Raw genomic sequence first — 24,379 nt, 5'->3', positions numbered from 1 at the left:
TAAACAGAGTGACAGTCAGTGATCAGGTGTTTCCATCTGTCAAGAGTTGGTTTGTAAAATTGGTGTTTCTGGGACAAGTTGTTTTTCTGAAAATCTACTCGTTTTTGACAGAATGCAGCTTGTCAGCAGACCTGTCAATAAAATGGAAGTGAGAAATAAAATTAAGAATCAAATCTAATGTGATAAATGAGGCAAAATACAAGGAAAAATGAACATTTTTTTAATTGATCAATTTTGCTCCTCTACATTCAATAACATATGGAAGAACTGGCTCATAAATTGGCACAACTTGCTCACTCGATGTCCTGTCAACTTTGAGCATCAAGTGCAGGTTTAATTCCTGCCCTTTGCTGAGCTCTGTACTCTGGCCAGAGTTTACAGGACAACACCACAACATCCACCAATTCGGGTCTACAAGAAGTCTGTTAGAGTTCCGTCCTCCCATCACCCCACCCAAACCTTCGCAAAAGCCATGACATGTGAGGAAATCTAGCCAGAGCGGGCTGAACTCAGGGTGATGCCCCTGTGACAGGACGCGGAACACAGAAATTTAATGGTTAATTCCATTTCTAAACTGACGCTAAAACCTGTGCCTGGAACAAAGGACTATAAATCAACCGATGTCTCCAACTGGAAGTCATTTCTAAATAAAGTAATTGCGCCACACCCTCTGATCCATCCTGCTCAGAATGGACGGACTGTGTACAGGTGCTGAACAATGGGGAGTTCTCCTGGTAACACGACAGGGATCACTCCCTGTAAACAAGGGGCTGAGGGTTCAGAGGTGAACACTAAGTATAAGTATTACTTAATGTACACTATACACCAAGTATTTGTGGCTGCCTTGGCAACTGCTCCACAAAATCTATGATTGCTGGTCTGCCACTGGACTGATTTTATTCAAATTCCACTGTGATTTGGATCATTACACCAAGCTCCAAACCTGCCCCCGTCCCACCAATATTGTAGGGGCCTCTGGGATTTGATTAACTGTTCTTCTCCCTGCTCCCCATTATTGATAGGAGCAACACAGTGACCAAAACAGCAGGAGAAGGGCACCTCCCCTCCACCTCCACACTGCGTGGAGCTGCGTCTTGCTACAGTCTAGTCGTCCAACTCCAGTCCAAATTCACTGTACAGATCCTTGATGGTGACTCCTCTGACCAATGCTGTAACAAAGGAAAATCATTACAGTGAGCTGGCTCAGTAAGGCAGAGATGTCAGCAGCAGTAACAACCCCAGCAGTTGTGATTTATGTGAAGCTACACCATGCAAACAATTACTCTGAGGTGCTTTGAGAAGGTTATCTCGCAGAAACTTGAGAGGGGATCTTATAGAAACATATACAATCATTAAAGGGATAGATAAGATAGAGGCAGGAAAGTTGTTTCCACTGGTAGGTGAGACTAGAACTAGGGGACATAACCTCAAGAGTTGGGGGAATAGACTTAGGACGGAGGTGAGGAGGAACTGCTTTTCCCAGAGAGTAGTGAATCTGTGGAATTCTCTGCCCAGGGAAGCAGTAGAGGCTACCTCATTAAATATATTTAAGAGACAGTTAGATTGATGTTTGTATCGTAGGGGAATTAAGGGTTATGGGGAAAAGGCAGGAAGGTGGACCTGAGTCCACAGCCAGATCAGCCATGATCTTATTGAATGGCAGAACAGGCTCAACGGGCCAGATGGCCTACTCCTGCTCCTATTTCTTATGTTCTTAAGTTCTAAACGGAACACTTCTTTTTGAAAACAGTTTGCTATTCTATATACTGGGGCTCATGAGGTAAATTCAGAGAACAAACCCATCTTAATTCTGGTGTCACTAACTCCAGTTCACGTAGAAACCAATAAGACATGACTAATGCAATGCATTTAACCTAGATAATTATCTCGAGCCATTTCGCCAAAGGGTTACCAAGCATGCATGTGGCATTATCTCTTTTGCTATTTAACCTCTCATGGCTTCTACTCTGTCACAGGTCTACTGACTGTATTGGCTCCAATGGACTTTGGGAGGTAGAGAACAAGAAAGATCTTTATTGATGTTCTGAAGAATGAGAGGGGAGCTTAGAAAACAGAACAGTACAACACAGAACAGGCCCTTCAGCCACAACGTCTGTGCCGAACACAATGCTAAATTAAACTAAATCTCTTCTGCTTGTACACGATCCATATCCCTCCATTCCCTTCATATCCATGTGTCTATCTGAAAGCTTCTTAAACATCTCTATCATATCTGCAGTCCCCACCATCCCTGGCAGCATGTTCTAGGTACCCATCACTCTCCAGTAAAAAACACGTGCCCTCCACATCTCCTTTAAATATTCCCCCTCTCACCTTAAATGCACGTCCTCCAGTATTTGACATTTCTACCCTGGGATAAAGATTCTGACTGTCTACCCTATCTATGCCTCTCATAACTTTGTAAACTTCCATCAGGTCTCCGTCCGCCTCTGATACTCCAGAGAAAACAACACGAGTTTGTCCAACTTCTCCTCAGACCTCATACCCTCTAATCCAGTTAAACCTCTTCTGAACACTTTCCAAAGCTTCCACATCCTTCCTATAATGGAGTGACCAGAATTACATACAGTAAAATTCTTATCAAAACAAGAATGATTCAGAGCGGGCTTTACAGGGTGGATGGTCTTTCTTCCTACGGGGGAATCTACTACAAGGGGACAGCTCCAGAACAAGAGAGTGTGTATTTAAGATGGGAAATGAGGAGGAAATCCTTCTGGGAGATGTTAGTGGACTTTTACAGTTCTCTACTATGGAAGCTGCACTGCATATTGAAGGTAGGGATAATTAGACATTGTGGGAGTATAAACGGATCTGAGGCACGTTGGAAAACTGCATCCAAAACTGGCTTGACAATAGGAGGCAGAGGGTTGTGGTGGATGATTGTTTTTCTGACTGGAAATCTGTAACAAGTGGTATACCGCAGGGACTGATGCTGTTGTTGGTAGCAAAATAACTTACATGAGAATGTAGGTGGTCTAATCAGTAAGTTTGAAGACAACGCGAAAATCGGTGGAGTCACAGATGGCGAAGAAAATTGTCCAAGGATACAGTGGGTAGAGATCAGCAGGATGGAATTTAATCCAGACAGGTGTGAGGTAAGGTAACTTGGGAAGTCAAATTCTGGTAGGACATATGGAGTACATGGCAGGGATCTCAGAAGCATTGATGTATGGACAGAGCTTGAGGTGCAAGTCCATAGTACGTTGAAAGTGGTGACATGGGTAGTGGAGAAGACATTTGATATATTTGCCTTCATAGGCTGAATATAAGAGTTGGGACATCCTGGTGAATCACTTCGAACTCATTATAACCTTGCACCTTATTGTCTGCCTGCATTGCACTCTCTCTGTAGCTGTTACGCTTTATTCTGCATTCTGTTATTGTTTTACCTTGCACTACCTCAGTGCACAGTGTAATGAATTGGTCTGTATGAACGGCATGCAGGACAAGTTTTTCACTGTACCTCAGTAAGTGACAATAATAAGCCAATTCTAATTACATTGCTGCTGTACAAAACATCAGTCAGACTGCACTTGGGAGTATTGTGTACAGGTCTGGTAGCAACAGAGTGAAGAAGTGATTCACCAGGATGTTGCCGGGAATGAAGGGCTGAAGTTACAAGGAGAGATCAGACAGGCTGGGTTTATTCTCCCTGTAACGTAGGAGGTTGAGGGGCAACCTTACAAAAGTTTATAAAATTATGAGAGGTTAATTCAGGATAGATAGAGTCCCTTTCCCATCGCAGGGGAACCTAGAACTAGAGGGCACAGGTTTAAGGTGAGAGGGGAGAAACTTAAAGGATAGCTAAGTTTTTCCACACAGGGTGGTGGTTATCTGGAACGAGCTGCCAGGGGAGGTATTAGAGGCAGATACATCGATACAATTACAACATTTAAAAGGCGTTTACCGCAGGCAAGTGGGACTACTGTAGATAGGCATCAGGGTTGGCATGAACGAGATGGGCAGAAAGGGCCCTTTTCTGTGTCATTCAGTTCTACGATTCTATAAATCAATTGGGCAAGAAAGATGAATCAAGGCCAAGATCATGATCCTATTACAGAGGAGCTGGTTATTTGGGGGGGTGGGGGTGTGGGTTAAGATCCACTACTCCTCGTGTTTTGGATGCTGTATCGTCTGCTCCTTCATTTTCAACAGACCATAACGAGTTCTTACCCAGTTTTCCCAGCAGAATCTGGCCCACATCCTTGATGTCATTGTACTCGTGGAGCTGGTCAATGTGCTGGTCGAGCTCTTCGAGAGTATACCCTCTACAACCAAAGAAATATACTGGTGATATAGTCACATCTTTTAGCAAACAATGCAGAGGCACCTTCACATCATAACCTTTTTTGTTGGGGGGGGGGGGGGGAGGGAGGGTGGGTAAACATTTTGAACACTGGTGAACCAAGATAATGTTTTAAAATTTGCTCACATGCAAATCGATCTCTCCAGACGGCTAGCTGGAATAGCCAGATACACAACGTGGCTACAAGGGCAGGTCAGAGGCTAGGAATCCTGCAGTGAGTAACTCACTTGTCCAAAGCCTGTCCACCATCTACAAGGCTCAAGTCAGGAGTGTGACGGAACATTCTCCACTCGCCTGGATGAGGGCAGCTTTAACAACACTCAAGAAGCTCGACACCATACAGGACATAGCAGCCCGCTAAATGGGCACCCCGTCCACAACCATTCACGCACTCCACCACCAACGCACGGTAGCACCGGTTTGCACCATCTACATGATGCACTGCAGCAACTCACCGCAATTCCTTAGACAGCACCTTCCAAACCCACCACCTCTACCAGCTAGAAGGACAAGGGCAGCATAAGCACGGGGACACCACCCCCTGGAAGTTGCCCTCCCAGTCACGCACCATCCTGACTAGAACATATATCGCCGTTCCTTCACCATCGCTAGGACAGAATCCTCGAACTCCCTCCCTACCAGCATCGTGGGTACACCCACACCATAAGGACTGCAAATGGTTCAAGAAGGCAGCTCACCACCACCTTCTCAAGGGCAACTGGGGACGGGCAATTAAATGCCAACTCGGCCTGCGAAGCCCACATCCCTTGAATGAATATTAAATTGAAAAAAAAATCACTGTCCATCTCTTGAATGGATTGCTTTGCCATTCCAGAGGGCAAGTTAGAGTCAATCATATTTCTATGGATATGGGTCATATTTCAGCCAGAGCTGGCGAGGGAGATTGTTAAACTGGTAATTTAGAAGTTGGTTCTTTATACAGCCGAAGATGTATGCATAGGGCTTTTTCTTTGGTAAAGGGGAAGGTTCAGCTGATCGGAAATCCTGTATCAATGGATGCTGAAATAGCAATGAAAACAACAGATTTAAGGCTGTGTGTGTCCATCCCATCCAGAACAGTGATGGACAGAGGTAATGAGGGGTGGCATTCTGCACTTACTGAAAAGCTTTGGCTTGTATGCCACCCAGACAGACCATTCCAAACTTAAGTACATCAAGGTAGTACAGAAGGAAAAGCAGAATGCAGAATGTAGTGTTACAGTTACAGAGAAAGTGCACTGCAGGCAGACAAATAAATTGCAAGGGCTATTACGAGGTAGACTGACAGATCAAGAGTTCACCTTTAACATATAAGAGGTCCATTCAAGAGTCTTATAGCAGCAGGGTAGAAGCTGTCCTTGAGCCTGGTGGTACGTGTGCTCAAGCTTTTGTATCTTCTGCCCGATGGGAGGGGGGAGGAGAGAGGATGACCGGGATGGGTGGGGTCTTTGCATATGCTGGCTGTTTTCCCAAGGCAGCGGGAAGTGTAGACGGAGTCAATGGAGGGGAGGTTGGTTTGCGTGATGGACTGGGCTGTGTTCACAACTCTCTGCAGTTTCTTTGGCCTTGGGCAGAGCAGTTGCTATACCAAGCTGTGATGCATTCTGACAGATACTTTCTATGGTGCATCTGTAAGAATTGGCAACAGTCATCAAGGACATGCTGGACTTCTTTAGCCTTCTAAGGAGGTAGAGGCATTGGTGTGTTTTCTTGGCCATAGCATCCACGTGGACAATTGTTTTCTGATATTTACACCTAGGAACTCTCAATCATCTCCACCTCAGCACCACTGATACATACAGAGGCGTGTACTCCGCCCCACTGCCTGATGTTAATGATCAGTTCTTTTGTTTTGCTGACACTGAGGGAAAGGCTGTTGTCTGGACATCATGCCACTAGGCTCTCCATCTCCTTCCTGTAGTTTAGATTGTTTTGCTTTACACAACTCTCTGTTCTTCATTACTAGGACTATTTTTTCTAAAATTGAAATTCATTTATCTATTAGGATTTAACTACCTCAGCTGCCAGGATGGGAATGAGTACGAGGGTCCCAAACCTTCCTCTGGAATGCTCAGCAAGCAAAGCATTCATTCCCTGTATAAAATATTACATGCGTCAGAGGATAAAGATATAGTATTCAGATCCCTGACTTAGAGAATAAACTTTTTTTAGAAAGAGGACTCAACAAAATTCTAAAGTAATTTGACAGAAAGCACAGTAGAAAGGGAACTATGATTGCTAATAACCCACTTTCAAAATTTCTAAAGCAAAACTCTGCAGATGCTACAAGTCTATGATAAAACAGAAAATGCTGGAAATAATCAGCGAGCAGGCAGCATCTGTGGAGTGAGAAATCTGCCTCTCACCAGTGCCTCTACTTCCTCAGGAGGCTAAAGAAAATTTGGCATGTCCCCTTTGATACTCACCAACTTTTATCGATGCACCATAAAAAGCATCCTATCTAGATGCATCACGGCTTGGCGTGGCAACTGCTCTGCCCAAGACTGGAAGAAACTGCAGAGAGCTGTGGACACAGATCAGCACATCATGGATACCAGCCTCCCCTCCATGGACTCGGTCTATACCTCTCGCTGCCTTGGTGAAGCAGCCAGCATAATTAAAGACCCCACCCACCTGGGTCATTCTCTTTTCTCTCCCATCAGGCAGAAGATACAGGAGCCTGAGGGCACGTACCACCAGGCTCAAGGACAGCTTCTATCCCATGGTGACAATTGAACAGTTACCTTATACGATGAGATGGACTCTTGACCTCACAATCTACCTTGTTTTTACCCTGTACTACCTCAATGCACTGTGTAATGAATTGATCTGTACGAATGGTATGCAAGTGACAATAATAAACCAATACCAAAATCAACTTTGCATTTGATCTTTCTTAATGAAAGTCTTGGCTGAGCCAGTTGTGGACTCTTAACTGCTTTCTGTAATGGTCTAGAATGTCACCCAGTTCGGGGACATGATGAAAGGTCATCCAGCTGAAACGTTAACCCTGTTTCTCTCTCCAAAGATGCTGCCTGACCCACTGAGTGTTTCCAGTACTTTGTTTTACTCATAATTAGCAGGTTTCTGCATTTATTTAGATTTTGATTGACTGCTTGTCAAAATTTTGCACAATCAAGGCAAACAACAAACTTACTCTGAGATCAGTTCAGCAATCTGGCGGTCGAGATCTTCAGATTTCTTCTTCAGATCTCCGAGTTCAATCTGAAGATCGGCGGCACTGAGCTCCGTGCTCCGGTGGGTTGACAGTGACTGTAGGTGGGAGAGAAGTCAGTGAGAGCAGTGATGAAGGGGCTTGGACCCGAAACATGAACTATTTCTTTCTCTACAGATGCTGCCTGACCTGATGAGTGTTTCCAGCATTTTCTGCTTTTATCTTAAAGAGTGTTAATAAACAGTAGATTCAGTCTAAAGTACAGTATCTCACAGTTAAAAGAGTAAAAGGAAAGTAGTTTCTCATTTTCAAAAATGATTGTACGAGCAAATAGACAAGAACTTGATTTCCTAATGAAAATAAAAAACCTGCAGATCAAACCTAAAACAAAAAAAATGCTGGAAATATTCAGCAGGTCAGGCAGCATCTGTGGGAAGAGAAACAGTTAACGTTTCAGGGTGGAGACCCTTCGTCAGTCTGAAATGTTGACTCCCACAGATGTGGCCTTAGCTTCTGAGTATTTCCAGTGCTTTCCATTTTTGTTTTGATTTCTTTGACCCATCTTTGCAAAACTGTCTGCAGACCCTCTTGAGAAGGTGTTTGGATACTCACTGGTGATTTAAAGCTTGCATGTAACTTTTTGGATGGCCCAACAGGTGTCCTGTGAATAAGAAGAAAAACATTAGAGATGACCTCTACTAAAATACTTAGACTTGGTCCATTAAGTTTTCTTTTTAAACATCTTGGCTCATCCACCCAGAAAGATTTCACATTTCCCTACCACAAGAAAACACCCAACTCTTCCTCACAGTAGTGTGGGTAGGTATGGTAGTGTAGCAGTTAGCGTAATGCTATTACAGTGCCAGTGACCCAGGTTCAATTCTGGCCACTGTCTATGTAAGGAGTTTGTACGTCCTCCCCGAGTCTGCGTGGGTTTCCTCTGGTGCTCTGGTTTCCTCCCACATTCCAAAGACAAATGGGTTAGGAAGTTGTGGGCATGCTATGTTGGCGCCGGAAGTGTGGCTACACTTGCGGGCTGCCCCCATGCAAAGATGCATTTCACTGTGTGTTTTGATGTACGTGACTAATAAAGATATCTTTTCTTATTTAAAAATGCCTGAAGATTTCTGCTCTCTACTTGAAACCCCATTCAATGATGATGATCGCAGTGACAAAGTTCCTGCTTTAACTTGTCTGTAGCTCAAAATTACATTTTTTTTAACCCCTTTCCCAGTTCTAATGAGGTGTCCCGGGCCTGAAACATAGAGACTTAAGATGACTGGCAGGAGAAGCAGAGTGGACAAGAGGAACATTTTGAAACGGAGTGTCGTTCTCAACTTGTCACACGAGTGGCATATTCTCTGGGTAAAGGAGTGAGATGAGAAGCCACTTCTTTATTCTGCCGCCAATTATGTTTCTTACCCAGACGTAACTTTTTCGCAAAGACCTTCAATGCAACTTCCATTTGTCAATAACAGTTCCTCGAAAGGAATTATCCAGGATGTTTTAAAATATCTGCGAGAACGCCCATTGCATTCCCCAATAAGCGTCCCTTTATTTTGCCACCGAGTTGTCCCCTCTTTGTATTACACTCCCCTCCCACGTTTACAAGCCCGGAGTGTGACCGACCTCCTGAGGGAGCGGCCTACAGCCACCCCGCCGACTGTGGGAGTGAGAGTGGGAATACGGGGCAATGCCGGCGCCGGACCCCCGGAGGAGGGAGAAACCACATCCACCGCCGCCAACGGCGGCCCCGACCTGGGCTCCTCGGCCATGGCGCTTCTCCCGCCTGCAGCAACTTCCGTACATGTGACAGACAGCAGCCAATCAGACGCACCGTGGGGGATTTGCTACATTTGTTGAGCTATGGACTTGGGTTTAAAATCTGGCGTTTAATGCATCTGTGCATCACTTTTCGGCAATAAATGTTCTGCAGGCGGTGAGATGTCCCACCCCACATTGACTTTACTGTCAGTTGCGGCTCGTTTGGTGGTTTTTTTGCCTTGGAACTTGAAAAAAATTGGGTGCAAGATTCTTGATGCAAAATCCAGCAGATTCTTGGAATGTGAAATTAAGCTGAAAGTGTAGGACAAACTCAGCAGATCTGGCAGCATTGTTTCTTTTTCTCTAATGCCCTTCACCTGAGAATTACTTGGTCCGAGTCACGTGTAGGTATGGCCATCACATTTTCCATAAACCAAGAGGGATTTTGTGACTTTATAATTTCATGGTTATTGAGATTAACTTTTTAAAAGCATACAGATTTTTTAAAAATATAAATTCCCCAGCTGACATAATGGCATTCAAATTCCCATCTGCAGATCAGTGCTCCAGGGTACTTGATTGTGAACCCAGTTACTGAACCTGTAAAATACTCCACCATCCCACAGAGAGGAAGCAATAGAGTTAGTAATTCAAGCCGATGACCTTTCATCATTAGTCTTTTGGGAAAATCATGTTTTTTTCCAACATGCCTATAAAAACCTAGACTGAAGCTGAAGCCAATACTCCAGGGCTACACTGAACTGCAGCGTGAGAGGAGGCACCGTCTTTTGGACGAGATGTTAAATCAAGATCCCCACTGCCATTTCATCTAGATGCAAAACATCCCTTGGCATTATCTCAAAGAAGGCAGGGGATATCTCCCTGGTGTCCTGACTAATACTTTAAAATGCAAACACGCTGGACTGTAATGTCCAACTGGTCACTCATTGACTTCTAACCCCAGCTGTGACGAGTTCACTGTATCTCATTAAGTCCAAAGTGTTCTTGAGCCTGGTGACCTCCTGAAGTTCAACAATCTCCCCCCTTGCAAACCCCAGGCTGTGCTGGTCTCATTGGGAGATCATGTGCCCAGCTGATGAAGACCTCATTAAAGGCACCTCTCCCAAAAACTTGTTTTCTCAACTTGGCAGGCAACACATTTTTGTGCATTTCCTTTATTGATAAGGAATGTAAATTACTTCGCTGAGTTCTACCATTGCACTTATTCTGACCGAAGCAGTAAAAACAGAAAAACGCTGGAAACGTTCAGTAGGTCAGGCAGCTTCTATGGAGAGAGAAACAGAGATGGGGTTCGAGGTGGAAACTGGAAGACTGATCTTTGTTGACATGTTATCTCCTCCTCCTGGATGTGGTTCCTCATTTGGAGCATCTCCATCCCACATTAGACAGGTAAGGCACTTGAGGGATGGGTGGGAAGTGGAGGATAATGCTCGTTTTACCTGCTTTTGTCTTCTGGCAAACACAGATCCCCCTGATGAACACAACCCCCCAGATGAACGTTAGATTCTCCTGGTTCTGCCAAAAGTATTAACCTATTAGGATGTGGTCAAGAAAATTCATCAAGAAAGTTGATTATTCTTTTGCAGGCAGAAGGGATTCAGTGTCATTAACAATTAACTCAGCACAATATCGTGTGTCGAGGGGCCTTTTACTGTACTGTTCTACGTAAAAGTGGTGTGGCTAGTTGAGTGCCATAGATAAGATAATAGATAAGATATCTTTATTAGTCACATGTACATCGAAAGACACAGTGAAATACGTCTTTCACGTAGTGTTCTGGGGACAGCCCGCAAGTGTCGCCACGCTTCCAGCACCAACATAGCATGCCCACAGCTTCCTAACCCGTACGTCTTTGGAATGTGGGAGGAAACCGGAGCACCCGGAGGAAACCCACGCAGACACGGGGAGAACGTACAAACTCCTTACAGACAGCGGTGGGAGTTGAACCCGGGTTGCTAGCGCTGTAATAGCGTTACGTTAACCACTACACTATCGGAATCCTTGCGTGTTGTCTGTGTGGAGTTTGCATGTTCTCCCTGTGACTGCGTGGATATCCACTGAGTGCTCTGGTTTCCTCCTACATCCCAAAGGTATGTGGGTTGGTGGATTAGTTGGCCACTGTAAATTGCCCCCAGTGTGTGGGTGATTTGTGGAATCTGGGGGCAGTTGACAAGAATGTGGGGAGAATAAAAAAAGAGTAATGTGGGATTAGTGTAAATGGGTGGTTGATGGTTGGCATGGATGGGGGCTGAAGGGCCTGTTTCCATGCTGTATCTATCAATGGCTCTGATGTATAAAATGTAGTTCCCCACAACCCCACCCGAGTCCCTGTTGAGTCAGTGACGGTGGTTCCTCCTGGAGTTTTACTAAAACTTAGCCTTCTGGCACTCTGGAATCCAACTGCACCACAAAAGTTCAGCAGAGCCTGGATTTTTGTCAGCAGAGGACTCCACCGATGCAAAGCTGGGAGATCCCTCACTCCTTGTGGCCTGATGAGCAGAGTGACTGAGTGGGAGGGTGACCGGCGAGTGGGAGAGGAATTGGTGAATAGGTGAGGGATCTACAAGCAGGGCAAGGGGCTGGGATGCAGTGAATGGGAGGATGGCGGTCAAGAGGTGGCAAGTGGTGTGATTGAGAGGGTAAGTGGTAGAAGAACCAAGGCATAAAAGGCTATGGACCCAATGCAGGGAAATGGGATTAGTATAGGCGGGTGCATTAGTTAGCATGGACGTGGTGGGCTGAAGGGCCTGTTTCTATCTCTATGACATTATGTATGCGTTAGGCACCAGTGAGCAGGAGAGGGGGCAGCTGGCAGGGAAAGCAGTGAGTGAATGGTTGAGGGACTAGTAAGTCAAAATCGAATTTATTGTCGCATGCACAAGTACCTGTGTGCACAGGTGCAATGAAAAACTTACTTGCAGCAGCATCACAGGCACATAGCATCAGATAAGCAGCATTCACAAGAAAAACATAAATTAAACATAAATTATGCACAATTTTTACAAGAAAGAACACAATTAGAACAAATAAAAACAAAGTCCATTTTATTGCAAAGTGATTAAAGTGGTCGTAGTGTTGCTAAACGGTAGTGATTAGGGTTGGGCTGGTTGGTTCAAGAACAAAGTGAGGGACCAGCCAGCAGGTGAAGGACAGATAAGTAGTCAGAAGATCATGCTCCAACGTGAAGAGAACTGAAATGCCAATTATTAAGACAACGTGCCGGTCAGCACGTCTAACAATCTGACTTGTTACCTGATCATTATTACATTGTTGACACCAGAGATTGTAGATGCTGGAATCTGGAGCAAAGGACAAACTACTGGAGGAACTCAGTGGGTCAAGCAGCATCGATGGAGGTCAGGAAATGATCTACATTTCGGGTTGGGACTCTGCATCAGAACCAGGATCTTGCTGATTGTAAATTGTCAAATCAAGTCAGGAATTAAACACCAGGGGTATTGGTTACCCATGCATAGTGTTCATGATATGCAGTGCAAGTTTGTCCCACTAGAGAGAGCTAGCTATAAGCAAATCTATTCCTTTCTGCACAAGTTGTCAGAATTTACTGTATCAAAGTTTTGCAATTACCTACTTTTGTATGAATTGATAACTTGGAAGAACAAACTACTATTGATCAGGATTTCAATTGCAAATTTTTCCACCTGGGGGTATAGCTCAGTGGTAGAGCATTTGACTGCAGATCAAGAGGTCCCTGGTTCAAATCCGGGTGCCCCCTTCAAAATTTATATTTCCCCAAAGTGACCACAGCAATGACGTAGAAAGTAGTTGGGCAGATTTATGGTTTTATTTGAAGAGAATGAAAGATTTAGCTAAGTACAAACTATAAAGCAAATGGCTGTGAAAAATTGAGTGCTTAATTAATGCTTCACTTCCTCTTTCTACTCATTTGTTTGGACAGTGAGTCATTGTAGAACACCTGATTGTGCGCTGGCAGTAATATATTCTTCGAATCCATGAGTTGCTTCCGTTATGCAAGCTAATGTATGGATTTTATACATCATGCTCCTCATTCAACTAACCCTCTGCCGCATCTCCTCTGCTCCAATACATTGCCTGACCTCCTACAAGCTCCGTTTATCTCTCAGAGATGATGAAATCCATCACCAACTTCAAATGATCCTGAGGAAAAGTTTTCGAACCTCACTGTCAAAGATCCCCACCATCTGGGCCATGCCATCTTCTCTCAGCTACCATCGGGCAGGAGGCACAGAAGCCTGAAGTCTTGTACCAGCAGGTTCTAGAACAGCTACTTCCCTTAAACAATTCGGTTCTTGAACCAACCTGCAGAACCCTAATCGCTACCTCAGTATAGCAACATTATGACCACTTTGAACACTGCACTACAATGGACTGTTTTTTTGTTCTAATTGTGTTCTTTCTTGTATAATTTTGTGTAATTTATGTTTAATTTATGTGTTTCTTATGAATGTTGTGTATCTGATGCTGTGTGCCTGTGATGCTGCTGCAAGTAAGCTTTTCAATGCACCTGTGCAGACATGTATTTGTGCAGATGACAATAAACTTGACTTTGACATTTCACTAACCTCATGGTCTACTGAGCAGCAGTGAACCCAGTCCACCTGTTGCTTCAGCAATGTGAACACACGAGAGTAGACACTTCAACCCACTGGACAAGTGCCACCAATCTTAAAACCTCCTCTGTTCCAAAGAATAAAACCCTGGTTTATCCAGTCTTTCCTTGTAGCTAAGATTTTCCAGTTCTGGCAACATCTTCATTTATCCATTCTCCAATACAATGGCTTGTTTCCTGTAATGTGATGGCCAGAACTGTACACAGAACTCAAGCTGAGGTCTAAACAGCAGTGTAAGAGTAATCACCCTCTTCTTACATCCTTTGCCTTCTGTATGCTTTATTATATCACAGGTACGCTCTAAGCGTTAGAGATTGTGTCTGCGTGGGTTTCCTCCAGTTTCCTCCCATATTCCAAAGACGTACGGGTTAGGAAGTTGTGGGTATGCTATGTTGGCGCCAGAAACGTGGCGACACTTGCAGGCTGCCCCCAGAACACTCCATGCAACAGATGCATTTCACTGTGTGTTTCGATGTACATGTGACTAATAAAGATATCATATCACGTATCATATCAGTAGTGCAGCATTTGTCTGCTTATCCTACCCCTTGTTCAAGTCTAGGTACACGCGTTTAAGTTTCAGGTCACACTCCGGTGAGGCTGGCAACACATTGTCCTTATTGATGCTGCAGGTTATTGGCTGCAGTTCAGCTATGTAAGGTGCAACTTGAACATTTGATTTGACAGGTTGTTAAGCACACTTCATCCCCTGTAACTTTTGTTTGCTGGATATTTATTTATTATATTGACAGCACAGTATGGCAAAAACAAAGTTTGATCTAGCTTGCAGGGATCTAAAGGGATTGGAGCACTTCACCGTGAATACGGGGCCATCTCTGGTTGATATTTATAAGATATCTTTATTAGTCACATGTACATCGAAACACAAAGTGAAATGCATCTGTTGCGTAGAGTGTTCTGGGGGCAGCCCGCAAGTGTCGCCACGCTTCCGGCACCAACATAGCATGCCCACAACTTCCTAACCCATACGTCTTTGGAATGTGGGAGGAAACCGGAGCACCCGGAGGAAACCCACGCAGACACGGGGCAGTGCATGAATTTTGTGCTATCCTCAACTACCTTTGTGCAATTGCCTTTAAAGTTGGCCTAAGGGTGATGGTGTTGTTTACTTCTGGAGCATTTGACTGTGTGGCAAGATATCTTTATGGCACTAGAAGTGGAAACTTTGAGTGAATCACATTAATCTTCTAGGGAGTACAACTCATGTTTGTGTGCTCTCCTCTGCACTTTATACCTTGGAGTCCAGGCACCATTCTTGCAAATTTGTTCTGCACTCCCCACTCAAAAGCTCCTTATTGGCTTTGGTTCAGACGCGCTGCTGCTGTGTACCCTCAATTCAATGTATAGATTTAACAGGGTGCTTTTACTTAAGTATGTTGCTCCCCTACAGCTTTTGTTGTATTCTCAATTACCATATCAATCCCATATGCAATGGATTTGTATAAATCACACTGATAGATTACAGTAGCATCTGGGGTAATTCAGACTGAAATTCAAATGTGGTCCAGAGAGGTAATTCTGATTTGCTAAATAGTCAAGTGATGGTGCTGATTAAGAGTTTACCCTGCCATTTTTATTTGTTTCTTGTTTGGTATAATTTGTGTTATAAGTTCTTCAATACATCTGGTCCAGGGTAGTGCAGACTTGCAGAGACTGGGAATGCTGATTCTGGGCAGCAGTCAACACAGCCTGGCCCAATAATTTTCAAATGGTAATTGCATAGCCAGATTCCGTTTTTCTTAGTGGAAGGACATATGACAAGGGATGAACAAGTAGAGGAGCCACAAGAGACTGCAGATGCTGGAATCCAGAGCAACAAACAATCTGCTGGAGGAACTCAGTGGGTCGAGCAGCATCTGTGGAGGGAAAGGAGTTGTAGACATTTTGGGAAGAAACCCTGCATCACTCCACAGATGCTGCCTGACCTGCCGAGTGTTTCCAGCATTTTCAGCTTTTATTTCAGACTTCCAGCATCTTTTTTTGTCGTTTTTCGAAGAACTATAGAACATCTTGTCAGCAAGCTTCAGGAACCCATTTTTAAAATAATTTGATGAAGAGAATCGGAGAAAAGTCTTTTGAATTTTAACCAGAAATGCTTCCACTGTAACAGACTTGTAGAGTTGTGTCCTCTGCTCTTCAAGTATACACAACGTAATCAAAGACAATCTTCATGTTCGCTTTTTTAACGTCATGCCATCAATGATTTTTGTACAAGTATATGAAATATTGCACCAATATAATTAAATAGCATAGATAAGTCTAATACTATCACCACCTTTTGCCCATCCCACCTCCCCTCTTTTGTCCACCTATCACTTTTCCCTCCTATATATTGGGCTTCCCCTTTTCCTATCTTCAGTCCTGAAGAAGGATCCTGACCCAAAACGTTGACCGCCTGCTTTTCTCCACGGATGCTGCCTGGCCTGCTGAGCTCCTCCAGCATCATCATGTTTTTTATCTAGATATTCCAGCATCTGCAGTCCTTTGTTTCTCTAATACTGCAGGGGGAGCTGGTGTACTTGGGAACAGTATCACATCTAATCCACACCTTTATTTGCAGCTTGAAAATAAAAAGTGTGATTGAACTGTAGACACCAAACAATATAAGCAACAGGAACAATAAATTAATGGCTTCATTGCAAAGCTGGCATGTGGATTTGTACCAGACACCACTTGAGATGGACACAGATGCTTTTCCACTAAGTTATAACACTATGACGCTGGAGGAACTCAGCAGGCCAGGAGAAAAGCAGGCGGTCAGTGTTTCGGGTCAGGACCCTTCTTCAGGACTGAAGTTAGGAAAAGGGGAAGCCCAATACATAGGAGGGAAAAGCAGAGCAGTGATAGGTGGACAAAAGAGGGGAGGTGGGGAGGGCACAAGGTGTCGATAGGTAGATGCAGGTAAGAGATAGTGATAGGTGCAGGGGAGGAGGGGAGAGCAGATCCACCAGAGGATGGGTGAAAGGTAAGGAGAAAAAAAAGAGGGGGTAGGAAAAAGAGACATAGGGAAGAAAAGAAGAGGCATGGTTGGGGTGGTTTGGGGGGGGGGGGGGCAGGAGGGATGTGGGGATTACCTAAAGTGGGAGAATTCAATGTTCGCGCCATTAGGCTGCAAGGTTCCAAGATGGAAAGTGAGGAGCTGTCCCTCCACTTTGCGCTTGGAATTCTCCTGGCAGTGGAGGAGGCTGAGGACTGACATATCTGTGATAGTGTGGGAGGGGGAGTTGAAGTGACTGGCAACGGGGAGATGCAGATTGCGGTTGCGGATGGAGCGCAGCTGTTCTGCGAAACGGTCACCTAATCTGTGTTTGGTCTTGCCAGCTTGTTCCTTTGTTTCCCAAGTTATACCACATCGTTGATTGGGTTTGGCTCAGAATTAATGGCACTGGGTCTGGTTCTGGGTACTACACCTTGGGAAGGAGAGAAGCATGTAGGAGGGAATGAGGCATCGTTACTCTACTGATGTCTGGACTCTAAAAATTTAATTAATATACACAAATCATGGTTGCAATAGTGGTGGGTGTGGAGGGGAATGTTTCCTTGTATGGGGGATCTAAAACTGGGGGACAATACTTAAAAATAAGGAGTCAGCCATTTAAGGCAGAGATGACTTTTTTTTTCTCTTGGAGGGTTGTGAGTCTTTGGATCTCTCTTCCTCAGAGGGTGGTGAGGAGCTGGGTATTTGAATATTTTTGAGGCAGAGGTGGATGGATTCTTGATGAGCAAGGGAGTGAAAGGATACCGTGAGCAGATTAGAATACAGCACTGAGGTTACAATCGGATCAGCCGTGATCTTATTGAATGGTGGAGCAGGCTTGAGAGGTACAGTACGTGTGCTGTGTTTGTATGTGATTTGCTCAAAGTTATCAAGGTGTTAAAATGAGCTGGTAAAGTATTTGGAAGTATTTCCAGGCAATGACCAGTTGGGTCTGGGGCTTGTACATTAGAGACGGAACATTAGGTTGGAAGTTCGGAAACTCCTCTACATGAAAAGATGTTTCCAAGTTCAAAACTCCCTTCCACAACGCGTCTTTGCAGAGAATGGAGGGATATGGACCATGTGCAGGCAGAAGGGATTAGTTTAATTAGGCGTCATTAGTTTAATGAATTTGGCACAATATGGTGGGCTGAAGGGCCTATTCCTGTGCTGTACTGTTTTATGTTCTAACAGATTCTTGCTGAATCTGTTGTTAATTTTAAATCTGAGGTTGGACAGTCTGTTAACCACAGATAGTAAAGCATTTAGGGAAGTGGTGGGTATTTGTAGTTAGATCACAGATCAGTCATTGACCTGTGTAGCTGCCCATACTCATTATCATTTCTGAGCAGAAGATGGGTGGATCGGAGGAGTTCCTCAGCTGCTGAACTGCCAGCCTTCTGACCTCCAGTGAGACCGAAGAAGGCCTCAATCTTGGCCTATAACCTGGGTTGGTCTTTCACTTCCTGAGAGCACCATCAAGTAAATGCAGCATTCTCAATCTCGTAAATGAAAACAGCTTACCATTTGTACAAAATTCAGTCCAGTGGGTTGTCATGGTTTCAAACACATTGCTGCTGGTCGATAAATTGGTTTATTATTGTTACGTGTACCAAGGTACAGTGAAAAACTTGTCTTGCAAACCATTCATACAGATCAATTCATTACACAGTGCATTGAGGTAATACAAGGTAAAACAATGTAGAATAAAGTGTAATAGCTACAGAGAAAGTGCAGTGCAGGCAGACAATAAAGTGCAAGGTCACAATGAGGTAGATTGTGAGGTCTAGAGTCCAGCTTATCGTACTAGGGAACCATTCAATGGTCTCATAACAGTGGGATAGAAGCTGTCCTTGAGCCAGGTGGTCATTCCATTAACCAAATGTGGGAGAGAAAAATACATGAAAGTGAATGATATTTACACCCACTCTCCCCGTATCCATTCTCACCTCAATATTGTTTGTTCCAGGATGGAAAATGTTATAAAATCAAGGCAAAGCTAAATAAAATGAGAGGAGTTCAATAAGCAGATGCTGGTCGTCCACTTTAAGATAAGATAAGATTTCTTTATTAGTCACATGTACATCGAAACACACAGTGAAATGCATCTTTTGCGTAGAGTGTTCTGGGGGCAGCCCGCAAGTGTCGCCACATTTCCGGTGCCAACACAGCATGCCCACAACTTCCTAACCCGTATGTCTTTGGAATGTGGGAGGAAACCGGAGCACCCAGAGGAAACCCACGCAGACACGGGGAGAACGTACAAACTCCTTACAGACAGCAGCCGGAATTGAACCCAGGTCACTAGCGCTGTAATAGCGTTACACTAACCACTACACTACCGTGCTGTTACTTGTTTGTTATCCTGCAAATTATTCTCTGGCTATGCCAGATACATTTATTGGCCGTTGCTGGTTAAAGGAATGTCAGGTATTCCTTCACCTTACGATGCTCCAAAGAACAATATTGAACTACTAACTCGATCTAAGCAAGATGTAATACTGTACAAATCAGCTTTGTTTCTTAGGACAAACTTGGCTGTTTAGTGAAAGGAAATAAGCCAACTCCACTCAACGTGTGCAAAACCATCACTAAGGTTGTATAAAATTATGAGGGGCATAGATAGGGTGCACAAGCAATATCTTTTTCCCATTACTGAGCGATCCAATACCAGAGGGCATGCATTTAAGGTGAGAGGGGGTAGGTTCAGAAGAGACGTGAGGGGTACATTTTTTACTCAGAGTGGTGGATGCCTGGAATGTGTTGCCTGATAGGGTGGTGGAGGCAAATTCATTGGGGGCTTTTAAGAGGGGCTTGGATGGGCACATGAATGAGAGGAAAATAGAGGGATATGAGCATTCTGTAGGCAGGAGGGAATAGATATGTTGGCACAACATTGTGGGCTGAAGGGCCTGTTCTGTGCTGTGCTGTTCTATGTTCCATGTAAAGTTCCTGAAGATATGCTTCAAAATTCTAAATCATTGTAGTTATTACAGGCTGTAAAGTTTTACGTTATGCTTCATTATCTGGAGATTAACATGGTAACACTCTGATGCTATTCAAAGACAAACTAACACAAGCAACTGCAATTTACAAATTAATGAAGATCAGAGAAACCAGTTAGAGCATATTGAGGGGAAAAAGTCCATGGCCTTTGGTGGGGAAGAAGCAGTTATTTCTCCTTGATGTTGTGTCCTCCAGAGAAATGACCAAAAAACAGCCTAAGAGCTGTCCCAGGCTACTGACCACATGAACTTATTGGCAGTCATTACAGACGATTTCTTCTCCCTTTTCTACTTCTGCCATGCACAGTCTGCATGGTATTCTGCTTCAGAAAGGAAACTCCTGAATGCCTCCAATCTGGGTTCGAGTGGCAGCTACTTCCCTTCAACCATTTTGGTTCTTGAACCAACCTGCACAACCCTAATCACTACCTCAGTGTAGTAACATGATGACCACTTCGCACTTCAGTGAACTTTGTTTATTTTTTTGGTTCTAATTGTATTCTTTCTTGTATAATTTATGTTTTTCTTCTGAATGCTGTGCCTCTAATGCTATGTGCCTGTAATGCTGCTGCAAGTACGTTTTTCATTGTACCCGTACATATGACAATAAACTCGACTTGACCAGATGGAAACAAAGAAAAAATAGTCTTCCTCCCCCCAAAAAGGACATCTGTGGAACTGTAATCGAAAAGCATAAAACTGCAAATGCTAAAATACAAGTGATAAAAACTGGAAACGAGTCCTCTCGCATCTATTCCCCAACTTCTCTCCACTCCTTTTCATTTTCTATTGGTATTGGTTTATTATTGTCACTTGTACCGAGGTACAGTGAAAAACTTGTCTTGCATACTGTTCGCACAGGTCAATTCATTACACAGTGCAATTACGTTGAGTTAGTACAGAGTGCATTGAGGTAGTACAGGTAAAAACAATAACAGTACAGAGTAAAGTGTCACAGGTACAGAGAAAGTGCAGTGCAATAAGGTGCAAGGTCACAGCAAGGTAGATCGTGAGGTCAGAGTCAATCTCATCGTATAAGGGAACCATTCAATAGTCTTATCACAGTGGGGTAGAAGCTGTCCTTAAGCCTGGTGGTACGTGCCCTCAGGCTCCTGTAACTTCTACCTGATCTTACTTTCCTCAGTTCTAATGGAAAGTCATCAACCCTGAAACAGTTTCTCTCCCCACAGCCACTGCATGAGCTGCTGAATATTTCCAGAATTTTCTGTTGTTATTACATTTGTGAAACAGCTGAGTTTAATTGAATCAGCTATTTTCACTTGATTCGCACACTGTCAGGATAGTTTCTGAACTCACGTTTTCTGGATTATTAGGTCCCCACGGTTTAACTGGATTGTCCAGTACAGGGTTCAGATCTGGGATCACTATCTAAGGAAGCATATACTTGCACTAGAGGGAGTGCAGCAAAGGTACACGGGATCGATTTTTGGGAGATTGGCTTTGACCCACGAGGAGAGGTTAAGAAAACTCGGCTGATGTACTCTTGACTTTAGGAAAATGAGAGGTCGTCTTATTGAAATAGACAAAATTCTTATGAGGCTTGACAGGGCAGATGCAGGGTTCATGTTTCTCTTGGGTAGGGTGTCTAGAACCAAAGCCTTAAAATAGGGGGTTGGCCATTTACATCAGTGGTAAGACAAAGCTTCACCCAGGTGGAGAGGATTTTGGGAATTCTTTGCTCAAGAGAGTTATGGAGGCTTAATCGCTGAGACAGAGGTCGATAGATTTTGGGATATTAAGGAAACCAATGGATATCGGGTTAGTGCAAGAAAGTGGTACTTAGATAAAAGATCAGATATGATCTTGAGTGGCAGAGCAGGAACAAGGACCATTTAGCCTACTCCTACTCTTGTTTCTGATGTTCCTATTTATATAGAAGAAGGAAATACCAAATGAAAAATGTTTATGATATCATACATCACTATAGTGCATTTAATTTGAAAAATCTCTGTTTTTAAAAGAAGTGAACTTGCGTTTATATTAGCACCTTCTGCTAGCTCAGGTTTGTGTTGGATCAGTGTGCTGAATAAATCACTTTTGTTCAGTAGCCAACTACCTTAGCACACACGGTTCCAAACCAAAAGTGGACGGTTGGTAATGGATGCTCTTGATGGTCAGATGTGTGACCTCTAAGTGGTGAGTGACAGGCTGATGCAGTCTGGCACTCCGTTGGTTAAAGAGAAGTGTTCAAGAACTGAATAGTTGAAGGGAAGTAACTGTTCTTGAACCTGGTGGTGTGGGACTTCAGGCTTCTGTACCTCCTGCCCGATGGTAGCTGTGAGAAGATGGCATGGCCCAGATGGTGGGGATCTTCGATGATGGATGATGCCTTCTTAAATCAATTCTCAGTTCATACCAGGGAATGGGATGAATCCAAAGATTCAACAGTCTCTGAGTGAAGAATTTTCTCCTCGTTTCATTCCAAACAGCCCACCCCTTATTTCCCAATTCCATGTTCCATTGTGGGATCTTAATGAAACCCTAATGAAAATCTAAGTACACTGCATTCACAGATTTCCCCTCGTCTATTCTATTAGTCACATCCTCAAACATTATTCCTTTTCATAACTCCATAATGACTCAGCTAATCCTATTATTCTTTCCAAGTAAAAACAAAAAGAAATACTGGGGAAAGTCAGGAAGTCGGGCAGCATCAATGAGGAGAAAAACAGAATCAACATTTAAGATCAATGACTCTTCATCGGAACTCTTTTCTAAGCGTTTGTTATTACATCATTATAGGTTCTGGCATTTTCCCTCCTACTGACTTCAGGCTAACAGGTCAGTCGTTCCCCCATTTTCTCTTCCTCCATTTCTTAAATAGTGGAATCATATTTGTTGCCCTTCAATCTGCAGGAACCAGACATCCAGACTTGAGAACAGCTTCTTCCCACTGCTATCAGACTCCTGAACCAATCACCCCTTTCACATCCCCTTCCCGGCGGTCCTACCACGTTCTCAGACTCTTAGTTCCACCTCTCTCGGTTATTCTGTTATTGTCACTTTAGCATTTCTGTTTGCATTAGTTCAGATTGCACTACAATCTCCACACCATTCTGTTGTTTTGTGCTTGTTGTTGTATTTATTATTGCCATGTATGCTGTTTACTCTGTGAGCTTCTTGTGAGCAAGGAATTTCATTGATGAAGGGTCTTGACCCGAAATGTTGACTGTTCATTTCCCTCCATAGATGCTGCCTGACCTGCTGAGTTCCTCCAGTATTTCGTGTGTGTTGCTCCAGATTCCAACATCTGCAGAATCTCCTGGGCAACGCTTGAAGTATTTCACTCACACCGACTTGTTATATTGTGATTATCAACCTATCTGTGCATCTATAGATGAATCTTTGACAGAACAGGTGGGTATCACAGATACATCAGTCATAGTGGTTAGATGCAAAACGGAAAGGTTAAAACGAGAGCTTGGAATTCATGTAAGTAGGAGGAACTGGAGATAGCCCTGCACAAAGAGATGTGTTGGTAAAAATGAATCATTAGAGAAAGAGATGGCAGTGAAATTGAACCAGACATGGAGACAAACTAGTCAAAATGAAGAGAGGAGGAAGGCTCCTTTAAAGTTGGCCTCTCTGTAGGAGAAGTGACAGGATTTCTAACAGCACAATTGAAAACAATTGCCTTCATCTCTGATGCCATGACCTTTCCTGACTTCACATTTCTCAGCTCAATTTCTTTGCCTTTGAAGTAATTGATGCAAATAGGGAATGGAGCTTAGCAGTAGAATAGGGGATGGATATTAGAATACATTGTCAGATATCTCTGTGCAGATTGCAAGGGCCTTGGTTGACTCAGGTGCCATAAGCCACACATAATACACTGTGGAACTCTCTGATAAATGTGCTTTCTCTGTAGCTGGGTGACATAGCTTCAAACATTCAGTAAAATAGTCATCTCTCAACCCAGAACTGTCAAAAGAATTTCTTGTTTGAAGATTTCAAACAGGTCTACTGGTTATGTAGCATCTGTGGAGGAAATGGAATGGTCGATGTTTTGAGTTTACACCCTGCATCAGGACAGATCCTTCCACCCCCACGGATGCTGCTCAACCCGCTGAGTTCCTCCAGTAGATTGTTGCTCCAGATTTCAGCATCTGCAGTCTCTTGTGTCTCCACTGGTTATGTTTTCCCTCCGAACATGAGCATAATTTGAGAGCACCAGTGAACACAGGCTGCCACTCAGTGGTAACCAGGAAGTTTGGCCAGTTTTTGGGCAGGCTGTAATTGGAATATATTGTATCAAGGTAAAAGGTCGTGGGACACCCTGGCAAAATGAATATCGGACATACCCACTTAGGTGATTTTAAAAGCTGATTGTGCCAATTCTACCCAGTTTCTGTAGTTTAAACTAAAGGATTTGTGCAGAAATGAAATCCTCTATGTTAAAATTTATAGGGGAAAAAACTACGAAGAGCTAAAACAGTAATAACAAAATTAGCAGTT

General features: G+C 43.7%; 2 protein-coding genes and 1 non-coding gene across 3 annotated transcripts in view; 2 read left to right on the top strand and 1 right to left on the bottom strand.

The window, feature by feature from the left end:
• Positions 1-24,379, top strand: part of LOC127582894 (ADP-ribosylation factor-like protein 5B) — a 211,450-nt gene that overhangs the window by 125,294 nt on the left and 61,777 nt on the right. The gene's annotated exons all lie outside the window — the stretch shown is intronic.
• On the bottom strand, positions 201-9,321 carry swi5 (SWI5 homologous recombination repair protein). Its single transcript, XM_052038536.1, has 5 exons — positions 9,132-9,321; positions 8,115-8,163; positions 7,485-7,600; positions 4,195-4,289; positions 201-1,169 (listed from the first exon to the last, which is right to left on the bottom strand). The coding sequence occupies exons 1-5, from the start codon at positions 9,275-9,277 to the stop codon at positions 1,105-1,107; spliced, it is 471 nt and encodes a 156-aa protein (XP_051894496.1). The 5' UTR covers positions 9,278-9,321; the 3' UTR covers positions 201-1,104.
• On the top strand, positions 12,952-13,023 carry trnac-gca (transfer RNA cysteine (anticodon GCA)). The gene has a single exon. It is a non-coding gene; the product is annotated as a tRNA-Cys (tRNA).

This window comes from Pristis pectinata, chromosome 25 (assembly GCF_009764475.1).
Source record: "Pristis pectinata isolate sPriPec2 chromosome 25, sPriPec2.1.pri, whole genome shotgun sequence".
Taxonomy (NCBI): domain Eukaryota; kingdom Metazoa; phylum Chordata; class Chondrichthyes; order Rhinopristiformes; family Pristidae; genus Pristis; species Pristis pectinata.
Note: the sequence above shows the minus strand (reverse complement) of the source record. Positions and strands in the feature narration are given on the sequence as shown.

What these genes read in the sequence shown, in the direction of transcription:
- swi5 (XM_052038536.1), bottom strand. Translation starts at nt 9,277, where the DNA reads ATGGCCGAGGAGCCCAGGTCGGGGCCGCCGTTGGCGGCGGTGGATGTG. An exon ending in GTAGGCCGCTCCCTCAGGAG is followed by an intron (nt 8,164 to 9,131) that starts GTCGGTCACACT and finishes TCTTATTCACAG; the next exon opens with GACACCTGTTGGGCCATCCA. An exon ending in ATTGCTGAACTGATCTCAGA is followed by an intron (nt 4,290 to 7,484) that starts GTAAGTTTGTTG and finishes CTTTGGTTGTAG; the next exon opens with AGGGTATACTCTCGAAGAGC.